Below are 12,061 nucleotides of genomic sequence, written 5' to 3'. Positions count from 1 at the left end.
TATTCTATCCTGATCACAGTCCCTGCCTCACAAGAGGCTCTCAGATAATGTAAATTATATCACTGAAGAGTTTATGAAGAAGGTAGATGTGAGGTGGGTTCGGAAAGGTGGGAGACTTAGGTTGTAGAAGAGGCAGGGGAAAGGCATGAAAGGAAAGGTCACCATTCGGGAAATTTATCTTTAGACAACCATTCCCACTCACAAATTCAATTCCCAAAATAGGAAGTAAACTAGGGTGAAGTTAAATAGAAGTTCTGCTAATGATAAGTTTATCTGGATGAATGACCAGGCATGAGGGTACTGTATGTTGGGGAGAACCTGATATTCTTAGCTATTGCAGATCCCATAGTGATATTCTCTGTTTAAAGAATATTGGGAAAAGATAACAAATAAGTTTTGAGGGAAAAGGAAGGGATTCCAAGGCACACTGAGTGGATGACGTGCTAGGATCCAGGGGGAAGACCTGAAGAGCTGAAGGGCTTTCATTTGCAGACTGGCTGGGTTCTGTGAATTTTGTACAATAACAAGCTCCCTGAGTCAAGGATGGCACCAGAAAATCACAACAGAGCCTGAGAGAGATCCTTCCTAATTCTGTTTCCTGTAAGCAGTGTGGATGTGTCTTTTTGCAGGTGATGGTGTGGATCCATGGCGGTGCACTGCTGGTTGGCGGAGCATCACCATATGGTGGACTGGTCCTCTCTGCCCTTGAGAATGTGGTGGTAGTGAGCATTCAGTACCGTCTGGGAATCTGGGGATTCTTCAGGTAAGATACTGCTCTTCTTTGCACATATGAGCTTCTGTTTTGGCCTGTTTTCTTTTGACATAAAAAAGTACCTGACACAAGGTGATTACTTTAAAGAAAGAAATGTATTTCCTTCCAAAATTAGGACATTTAGTTAGTCTTTGGTGAAAGCACCTTTGTGACATCAGAGTATATGTGTCACAAGAGAATATCAGAATATATCACTGGAGAAGACAAGCAACCAAAGTGAACACTCAAGGGCAGGCCAGCTTGGGTTAAGTGACTCATTCTCTTTGGAATGAAACTACATCTCATAGGATATATATTATATTTTTCTGATGGCGCCAGCCCCAGTGCTACAGCATATTATATTTCAAGGCTTCAGCACAAGGATATTTGGATTGGCTGTGGAGCCACATGCAAAGCATACCATAATAGCTGCCCCAGAAAAAATGTTGAGTCCCAGTTGTTGCCATGCCATCTCTCAAAGCATTCACTCTTAAGTTCCTTAATAATGCCGCCAGTCATTGTGTAATTGGATCCCACTGAACTTTTCATTGATGGGTCATGCTTGTTCATTTGTTGCTGAGATTTTTCATGGATTAACTCCTTCTGCCTGGAATTCTGGATCTACTTGTCAAACTCACATCCTTGGTCAAATCCTAACCTTCATGATACTGCCTCTGAAATACTCATTTCACCTGTGCTACATCTGAGCATCTACCAACGTTGTGAAAGGACCCTCTTCTCCACAATTCTCTCTCATTTTTGAGAGTGAGCACTCAGCAGAGCAACAAAGTTTTATTCATGTGCTTTGGAAGAAGCAAGAGGCAGTCTCAGGAAGGAGTGCATATAATGCGTGTTCAAAAAGTGTTGCAACCAACCATGCTGTCAGGCTCTTCTCCTAGGGACAAATAGTGACCCAGCATCTTCCACCCCTAACTATTCTTACCACCAGCAAACAGATAGACTCTCCAAAGAGTTTCCTCTTAGTTGCTGCTCACACTTCTCAGTCACCTAGCAACTCCTGAGCCATCCTCATCCCCTGTGTCTCCCTCTTATTCTCCACTTATCCCTGAGCACTTCTGCCTCTTTGTAGCACCTTCCAGTGTTCTAAAGGCAGTTGGATTCTTTAGATATCTCCTCCCACTCACATATGTGTTTAAAGGATCCCTCCTATTTTATATCTACTACATACTGCAATGTTCACTACCTCTCACCCAAAAGTGACTCTTCTCCTCCTAAACACCTACAGTACATCCACTAGCAGCTCTCTCCTTCCTGTTCCTCAGGATAAAGACCTGGAAGGTAGAGAGAACCCTTTTTCTTTTCCTTTTTCTTTTTGATTCACTACATCCACCATGCCAGCCAATCTTCTTGGCCCCATCATAAAATATGTTTATCTAATTATTTCTTACTTACTCCTTGCTCACATCCCAACCAAAGACCCATGTGCTCATTTTATTTAGATCTTTACCAAATGCTAATGTGACAGAGAAGTTTTCAGTAGCGATGAGATCTGAAGTGACACAGCACTGTACCATATCTGCTTCTTTCTTTACCAGGTTTTGTTTTTCCTCAAGTCACTTTCAATTGTTGAAAGTATACTCACTTTTCAATTGTTTGTAGTCTTTAGTACAAGTGAATATACCTAGATGTTTGCATGAGTATTGTTTCTTGATACAGTCTACTTCTTAGATCTTCCTTGGATACATGGTAGGTGGTTAGTTTACCATAGCTAGAAGAATGTGAAAATCACCCCATAGAACAGAGCTGTAGGAATGAGAGGCAGAGAAAGGCATCTGTATCAGGCATATGGAACCCAAACCTCATTCTGGAATACTAAATGAGGGCCCCAAGTCATTTTATTCCAAAGAGCACCACCGTGATAGTTCTAATTATTCCCCCTTATCTGTCTCTTGCAGCACAGGGGATGAACACAGCAGAGGGAACTGGGGTCACTTGGACCAGGTGGCTGCACTGCATTGGGTACAGGACAACATTGCCAACTTTGGAGGTAACCCAGACTCTGTGACCATCTTTGGAGAGTCAGCTGGATCTCAAAGTGTCTCTGTTCTTGTAAGTCTTCTAACCTTTGTCAAATCTAATCCTAGATTGGATATTGCTGATGAATCTTCCCGAAGAGCAGCCTATCTAGTCATATTTGCCTCTCTTTATCAGCAGAGTTTGTTCAGTGTCCATATCAGCTTGAGAAGAACCAATGCCCAGTGCTCCTTATACTATTTTTCAGCTTAATTTCCAGGAGCTGAAAGAATCTCCACCATCAATGGGCAATAATAATCTTACTTTGCTTTCAACTTGGTTGAGTTTCCACTGGTCTTTCTAATGATTTTTATTGAATTTACTGATACATTTGGATAAATATAATGGTAATATGCGTTCTAAGAAATTTGTTCCTGTTATGATGTGTCACCATTCTTCTTTTCTTCCCCAATCCCATCCCCTCTGTTCGACCCCTCTTACTCTCCTTACACGAAGTTTTATTTCTATTTTATCCTTATCATTTTTTTTATTTTCTCTTTCTTCTTTTTCCCTCTCCCTTCCTTGTTTCACTTTCTTTTGAATCATTTCTTCCTATTTCACATTATCTATAAATGTACTTTGCCCTTATTTACACATTAAGTTTCTCACTCCAGAGAAACCATGCAACCATATGGCCTATTTATTTCACTTAAGAGCAATGAATGTGCCTCTGTTTACCTAGAAATTTCTCAAATTTAGCCTTCAGAGTGATTGAGTAACATTCTATGATATAAAGAAACACATCTTTTTATCTGTTAGTCTATTGATGGGCCCTTGTTTCCAAGGTTTAGCTATTACAAGCTATTTTGCCATAAACATGGATGGAATATTGTGGTGGTAAGTTGCTTTTAGTTAATAAGGCTCACCTTATTTCTCTTGTGAAGTAGATTTGGAGACAAACTATGCATAGCAAGATCAAGGATATGACTTCAGCCCTCAGAGCAGGGAGGGGCTTCTTGTAAGTTGTCCTGATAAACTGACAGTGCCTACAATGGAGGACAACACTCTTAGGGAGTGTGGGTCAAATTGTACCTGGCTACATAGGAGAGCAGAAGGAGGGTGGGAAGGTCAAAGTAGGGGGAGGGAGGGGAAAGGATGTCGCAGGAGTTTTGTGACACAGATCCAACCTGGAGTCTCGAGATGTCTAATTCATATGGGGACTGGGGACTGGGGGACACTGATTGATGTTACAAAGGATGTTGTAAATCAGAAGTAAACAATCAGGCACTCATAGGGTCAGCCCTATTTCTGTATTTTTATACAAGATATTCATATCATATTTGAACATACAAAAGAAAGCATTGTATATAAATTCACAGTAGAGAAACAGGAAAACAGTAGTTAAAGCCCAACAGGAAAATGATCATCCACATTTCCACTGGATATGAGTAGTCCATGTATACACACTCTTCAACATGAGTCATGTGTTAAAACAGTGTATTTTCCACAATTCATGTATGTATCTATATATGAAGTGCTCTAGCATGAAGAACAACCATTGCTCCTTCACGGTGATGATTTTTGCTAGAATATAATAACTAATCAAAATTCTTGGACAGAATTTTTTCTGGAAATACAAATGTATTTCTAACATTATGGTTGTTGTTGAGGGCACATGCCACACAATTGCAGTGCTGTCACTTATCCTGATCTCTGGTTCCCTCATGTTAAGATTATCTTACATTAAAGAAGGATAATCTTTTTTATAATTTTCATTTAAAAATGATAAAAGTCAGAAAAGAGAAACAAAAAGCAAAAGGAATAAACAACAACAGCTGAGTCAAATAACATTAATAACTCAGGTCTTCAAAACAGAATGAAAGAAATTTAACAATGGTTGTTATATTGTGTATTTTTTTCAAATAAACAGAAGAAAATTAAAGAAAACAGAAAAACAGTAAAGAAGGGAGAGCAATACTGAATTTTAAAAAATTATCTTCATAAAATCACTAGTTGTTACATTTCTCATTGTCATCTCATAAAATAGTTGCCAAAGTCACAAAATCAAAGCATAAATACTTGTTAGACACTCAAACATTGATAGTACAAATTCCTCTGTTCAATGTTCCAACAGAAATTGAGATAGATGGTCATCTATCTTACACACTATATATACCATTACATTCTTTAGAGCACTTTCCTAAAGATGGATAATCTTGAGACCTATATAGCTAAGTAGATGCAAATTGGGACCACACTCATAAATGAAATTAATCAGACCTACTTGTGTAAAAATCGTATTGCCTCACTACTATGAGAAACCGAACAAGTAAACAGGTCAGAAATGTACAATTGATACTGTGAATTGGGAAAACACTGTTCAAAAAAAAAAATCTATGATGGGTGAAGGGTGAAAGGTGAAAGACAAAATCAGAAAAAGAAAGAAACATTTACATATACAGAAGATACTTAAGTAAGATCCAAAGCTAGCTTTGGTTTGTTCCCTGAAGAGAATGTTTTGGGCTCATATTCTTTAGAAACGATATCATGCTTATATCCTGTACTGTGAATATCTCCTAGGAAAAATCAATATACAATCTATAAACTATTGTAACTATCCTACTAACCTGTTTTGAAACTGTATTTGTTTGTTTGTTTATCTTTGTTTCTCTTTAAAATAAAATAAAAAATAGAGTTCTTTTGAGGAAATGGCACATAGAGGGAGCCTGGGAAACAGGAAATCTGAAGAGCAGCCATAGCTCCTCAGTGGCAGTATTTTAAGGTGAATGGCCAGGTCAGCAAATAGATAAAGGGAGCCTTAATCTTAATGACTAAGTGCTCCACTGACCTCAATCCTTTGAGAATTAACTCTTCTCTACTCCCTTTCCAGGTCTTATCTCCCCTGGCCAAGAACCTCTTCCACAAGGCCATTTCTGAGAGTGGAGTGGCCCTTCTTCCTGGTCTGTTAAGTAAGGATATGAAACCTCTTGCTAAGGTAGGACTCACCCTGGAATGACTATGTACTTTCTCTACTCTCCGGGAATCCACAAATCTGTTCCTTGCTGTGAAATCTCAAAGGATCCCTGAGATGCTCATCGGATCACTGAAATGAGAATGGATGAGCTATAAGAGCTACAAGGATCACATTTCAATCATATTTCATACTTAATATAATATCTTCTGGTGAATCATGTTATCCATACCTCCTGAAAATATGTACAGGCATTACTGTGTGGGAGACATGATACACACTTCCGCAATTCAGCTGTGCAACTCTTTTTATAAAAGTGCAATGATTCCCATCACCTGTGAAGGAGAAATAACAGTTCAAAGGGGTGAAGCACCTTGCTGGAGATCAACTAGCAAAGAATTAGAGGAGATGGTTTTGAAACAAGACAGGGAAATCCTGAATTTAAACTTATGACCACCATGCCTAAGAACCTCTTTAATTAAGATTAACTTTGGGAATATGGTGCTCATTCATTAATTATTTATTTGTGGTGCTGGGGGTAATAATTATAGCTATTTCAACAAATGACCTTAGGTATATATATATATATATATATATATATATATATATATATATTAATATTAACAGGGCATGATTCAGTTAAGCTGAATTATGCCCTGTTAATGAAAGAAGCGATATACACTGGAACAAAATCAAACCCCACCTCTGCTGGTGTAGATTATGCTATGTTATCCCCATATGCATTCACACACTGGGTTTGTGATAACACTGTTTTGTGTAAATTGATGGAAGAAAGCTACAGTGATCTGAAACTCTGTTGCTACTTGTCATCCTTGCAGAAAATTGCAGTTGCTGCTGGGTGTAAAACCACTTCCTCAGCCGTCATGGTTCACTGCCTGCGGCAGAAGACAGAGGATGAACTCTTGGAGGTCACAAAGAACTTGGTAGGTGCCTCTATTCTAGTGGTACCTTGTACTGACACAGCACTGTGTCTCCTTAGCTGTTCTCTTGTTCTTGTTAAGCCATGTGGGATGGTTTCTCATTTTCAGCAGCACTGTTAGGCTACCTTTCAAAACTGGATGTTTCACTTTTTTTTATGAAGTACCAAAAATGTTGAAAACATCCAGTAATAATTTAATGAAAACTTTCATCACCATCTGTAGCTCTTTCTAATATAAAATTTTGACATTTATTTTTTCATATGTATTTTAAAAATTGGATGCTCTATATTTTTGCAAGGAACTGGGATACTAAATTTTGAACATGGGCACATTAATATTATTTCAGAAAAGTTTCACAATTTCTCTTTTTTATGTATAACTATATAATAAATTTTGGACATGGGCACATTAAGTACTATTTCAGAAAAGTTTCACAACTTTTCTTTTTTATTTATAACCATAATATAACCTTTATTTGTCTACTCACATTATAAGTCCAATTTCCTACATTTTCTCTTTTTTTTTGAGTTTTTTTTTATTTAAAGGAAAAGAAACCAAAACAGTATAAGGGTAGAAGTAATACAGAATTAAAAAAAAAACAGCAAGAAATCACTAGTTAATAGATTACTTATTGTCATCTTAAAATAGTTGTTCAAGTTACAGGATTAAAACATACAAGGTGGACATTCAAACAGTGAGACTGCAAAGAGTTCTGTTCACTGGTCCAACAAAAACTTAGTAACATGGTCATCTTTCTTACACACCTAAACACACTTGCAGTTGTATCCTTTGGAGCAGTTTTTTTTTCCTCTCATTTTTAAAACAAAATTTACACATTTTGGGTTTTTTTTAGGTTTTTAAAAAAATTTATTTAAAAGGAAAAAGAGAAAAACCAAACAAAACAAAGCGGTGTAAGGGTACAAGTAATACAGAACTACAAAAAAAACAAACAAACAAACAAACAAACAAACAAAAAAAAAACCAGAAATCACCAGTTAGTAGATTACACATTATCATCTTAGAAATAGTTGCTCAAGTCACAGTATCAAAGCATACAAAGTGGACAAACAGTGAGACTGTAAACAGTTGTGTTAAATGATCCAACCAAAAACATTAATATGCTCATCTATTTAACACCCCTAAACACACTTGCAGTTGTATCCTTTAGAGCACTTTTTCCTTCTCTTTTCTACAAGAAAATTTACACATTTGGGGTTTTATTACTCCTTAGTTCTTATTACATTTTTTTGGAAGAGAATAAAGTCAAATATGGCAAAACAAAGATGTCGGTCAAAACCAAGGATAGAAATAGTACATGATGTAAAAACAGAGTACAAGGTTATCAACAATGGTTACCATAATGCCTCTTGCTTCCTTAAAAGGAATTGTCTATCTCATTAGGTATTATAAAGTTGAACAAAACAGTAGAGAACAAGACCAATAAAACCTAAACATCGTAAACATTACAGGACTTCCAAAGGAGATAATAGTCAAACCAGAATAGGCATCTTAGTAAATCACATTGCCTTCAAAGTGGTTGCCTATACCTCAAATTTGATACTATCATACAGAACGGATCAGAGTGTAATCAGTCAAAACAAGATAGTGGGAGTATTACAGGACTTCAAATCAAGTTAATAGGAAATCAAAAAAGTTACTGCAATACATCCTGCTAATTTTTTTAATTTTTCCCCTTAATTAAAAAAATCATAAAAAATAACTAATTTTTTTAATGAATAAAGGAGAGATTGAGATAAAAGAGGACATAACAACATAACAATACAGGTCAAAACATGACTGTTTCAGCAACCTAGTGCTTCACCACCAAATAATCTGACTTATTAGTAGTTGCCATAGTGTCTGTCTTTTTCCTTGAAATATTTGAATATAACTTCATATACTATAGCTTCAAATATTTCCATATCAAGGAGCCCAGAATAAAGCCATTCCAATTAATAAGTGAAAACTTTATAAGGCTTCAAGGCCACATAATGGGGAATCATGATTACCACATACTTTTATATATTTGAATCCTTACTTACATTAGGGAAACTATTCAGTATTCACACATGAGAGATTGATTTATTTCACTTATGAGTATGGTCTCAAGCTGCGCCCATTTATTGATAAATATCTTGATGTGATCATTCTTTATAGCTGAGTAGTACTCCATTGTAAACAAATACCACAACTTTTTATCCATTCCTCAGTTGATAGACACTTGGGTTGTTTCCAAGATCTGGCAATTACAAATTGTGCTGCTATAAACATAGGTGCTCATATATCACTGTGGTATGATGCTTTCAGTTCTTCTGGGAATATGCCTAGAAGTGGAATAGCTGGAACAAATGGGAATTCCAATCCCAGCTTTTTGAGAAATCTCCAGACTGATCTCAAAAAAGGTTGTACCAGTCTACACTCCCACCAACAGTGTAGGGGAGTTCCTTTTTCCCCACAGCCTCTCCAGCATTTATTGTTCTTGGTTTTCTTAATCCTGGCCATTCTTTCAGGAGTGAGATGGAATCTCAGTGTGGTTTTAATTTGCATTTCTCTAATGATCAATGATGATGAACATTTTTTTCATGTATTTATTTGCAATTTGTATTTCTTCATCTGAGAAGTGTGTATTCATCTCACATGCCCATTTTTGGATTGGATCTTTGAATTTTGGGTGTCTGAGGTTTTTTTAATCCTTTATATGTTTTAGACAAAAGTCCCTTGATTGGGGGGGAGTTCTCTAAGATCTTTTCCCAGTTTGTGGGTTTTCTTTTCACTATGATGGAGATTTCTTTTGACATGCAGAAACTTTTTAATAAGAGGTGGTCCCGGTTATTGATGCTGGGAAGTATTTCCCTTGTGGTTTGAGTCCTGTTCATGAATTCTCTACCTACCCCTATGTCTTTAAGGTTTCTACCCAACTTGTCTTTCAACAGATTTAGTGTTTTTGTTTTAATATTCAGATCTTTGATCCATTTAGACTTTAATTTAGTACATGGTGATAGGCATGGGTCTAGCTTTAGTTTTCGGCAAATGGAGAGCCAGTTTTTCCAGCACATTTATTAAAGAGACTGTCGTTCTTCCAGTGAACCTGCTTGGCTCCTTTATCAAAAATAAGGTGGTTGAGTGTGTTTGTAGTTGTAGTTGTATCTTCTAAACTATTCCATTGATCTTCGTCTCTGTTTTGATTCCAGTACCAGGTTGATTTTACTACTGTTGCATTGTAGTATAACTTTAGGACAGGGATTGTGATGCCTCCTGCCTTGCCTTTGCTGCTTAGAATGGCCTTTGCTATTCTAGGTCTCTTCTGATTCCAGATGAATTTTAGGAGTGGTTTCTCTAGATCTATAAGGTATGTTGATGATATTTTTATTGGGATGACATTGAATCTGTATAACAGTTTTGGGAGAATGGCCATTTTAGCATTGTTTGTTCTTCCTATCCATGAGTAAGGGCTGTCTTTCCATTTGCTGAGATCATCTTCAATTTCTTTTTTCACTGCATTATAATTTTCCCTGTATAGGTCTTTCACTTCTTTCATAAGAGTAATTCCTAAATATTTCATTTTTTTGCTTGCTAGTGTGAAGAGTGTGGTTTCTCTTATTTCTCTCTCTGTGATTTTGTTGTTAGTGTATAGGAATGCTATTGGTTTCTAAGTATTGATTTTGTGTCCAGCTACATTACTGAATTTATTTATTATATCTAAGAGTCTTTTAATCGAGTTTAGGGGGTCTTCTATGTAGAGTATCACATCATCTGCAAACAATGATAATTTAACTTCTCTTTTCCTGTCTTTACCCCTTTTATTTCTCTCTCTTGTCTAATTGCTCTGGCTAGTACTTCCAATACTATATTAAATAGGAGTGGTGATAAAGGACATCTTTGTCTTGTGCCTGATTTTAAACTAAAGGCTTTCAATTTTTGGCCATTTAGTATGATGCTGGCTGTTGGTTTGTCATAAATGGCTTCTATTATATTGAGGTAAAGACCATCTATTCCAATTTTCTGTAAAGTTCTTATCATGAATGAATGTTGGACCTTATTGAAGGCTTTTTCTACATCTATAGAAATGATCAGGTGATTCTTTCTCTTGGCTTTATTAATATGGTGGATTACATTGATTGATTTACGTATGGTGAACCATCCCTGCATTCCTGAGATGAATCCCACTTGGTCATGGTGTATAATCTTCTTGATGATTTGCTGCATCCTATTTGCCAATATTTTATTGAGGATTTTTGCATTTGTATTCACTAGGGAGATCGGTCTATAGTTCTCTTTTTTAGTTGGGTCTTTCTCAGGTTTGGTACTAGAGTAATATTTGCTTCCAGGAATGACTTAGGAAGGATTGCTTCCCTTTCAATTTCATTGAAGAGTTTGAGGAGTGTTGGCATTAGGTCTTCTTTGTATTTCTTGTAGAATTCTGCAGTGAATCCATCTGGGCCTGGGCTCTTCTTTGTAGGTAAGGACTTAATTACATTTTCAATTTCATTAACAGAGATTGGGTTATTCAGCAGTTTTACATCCTCTTGATCTAGCTTTGGTACTTCATATATTTCTAAGAATCTGTCTATTTTTTCTGTGTTATCAAACCTTTGAGAGTAGAGGTTTTCAAAATAGGTATTGATGATCTGTATTTCTGTAAAGTCTGTAGTGATTTCACCTTTTTCATTTCTTATTGCATTAATTTGAGCTTTTTCTTCCCTTTTTTAAAACAAAGTTGGCTAGGGGCTTATCGATTTTATTTATTCTTTCAAAGAACCAACTCTTTGATTCATTGATTCTTTGGATTGTTTTCATAGTCTCTATTGCATTGATTTCTGCTCTGATTTTTATAATTCCCTCTCTTCTTTTGGCTTTGGGCTTGACTTGATCATCTTTTTCTAGCTGTTTGAGGTGTACCATCAGGTTATTTATTTTATTCGTTCTGTTTTCCTGATGTGGGAACTCAGTGCAATCAATTTTCCTCTGAGGATGGCTTTCATTGCATCGCACAGATGCTTGTAAGTTGTATCTGCATTTTCATTTTCTTGTAGGTATTGTTTAATTTCTTCTGTGATCCACTGATTACTAGAGTGTGTTATTCATTTTCTATGTGTTTGTGGGAATTTTGCAGTATCTTTTACCATTAATTTTTAATTTCAGAGCGCTATGATCTGGTAACATGCAAGGGATGATTTCAACTCTTTTGCATTTGTTTAAATATTTTCTGTGAGCTAATATATGGTCTATTTTAGAGAATGACCCATGTGCTGCTAAGAAGAATGTGTATTCTGATGTTGTTGGGTGGAACATTCTGTATATGTCTATCAAGTCCATTTGTTCACAGGTGTGATTCAGTTCTGTTATTTATTTGATCATTTTCTGTCTGGTTGATCTGTCCCTTGGTGTAAATGGCATATTAAGGTCTCCTGTTACAATTGTGTT

The 12,061-nt window shown here is 36.4% G+C and overlaps 1 protein-coding gene across 3 annotated transcripts in view; it reads left to right on the top strand.

Annotated features, from left to right (window-relative positions):
• The window catches only part of LOC100718035 (liver carboxylesterase-like), a 47,841-nt gene that overhangs the window by 6,178 nt on the left and 29,602 nt on the right, over positions 1-12,061 (top strand). For all 3 annotated transcript variants that reach the window (XM_063247333.1, XM_063247332.1, XM_063247334.1), the window contains 4 exons: positions 630-763; positions 2,668-2,821; positions 5,616-5,720; positions 6,536-6,640. In XM_063247333.1, coding sequence (XP_063103403.1) covers positions 630-763; positions 2,668-2,821; positions 5,616-5,720; positions 6,536-6,640 — 498 coding nt within the window. The remainder of the gene's footprint in view (positions 1-629; positions 764-2,667; positions 2,822-5,615; positions 5,721-6,535; positions 6,641-12,061) is intronic.

This window comes from Cavia porcellus, unplaced genomic scaffold, assembly GCF_034190915.1.
Source record: "Cavia porcellus strain 051 isolate PalLab524CR breed Dunkin Hartley unplaced genomic scaffold, mCavPor4.1 scaffold_4, whole genome shotgun sequence".
Classification (NCBI taxonomy): domain Eukaryota; kingdom Metazoa; phylum Chordata; class Mammalia; order Rodentia; family Caviidae; genus Cavia; species Cavia porcellus.
Note: the sequence above shows the minus strand (reverse complement) of the source record. Positions and strands in the feature narration are given on the sequence as shown.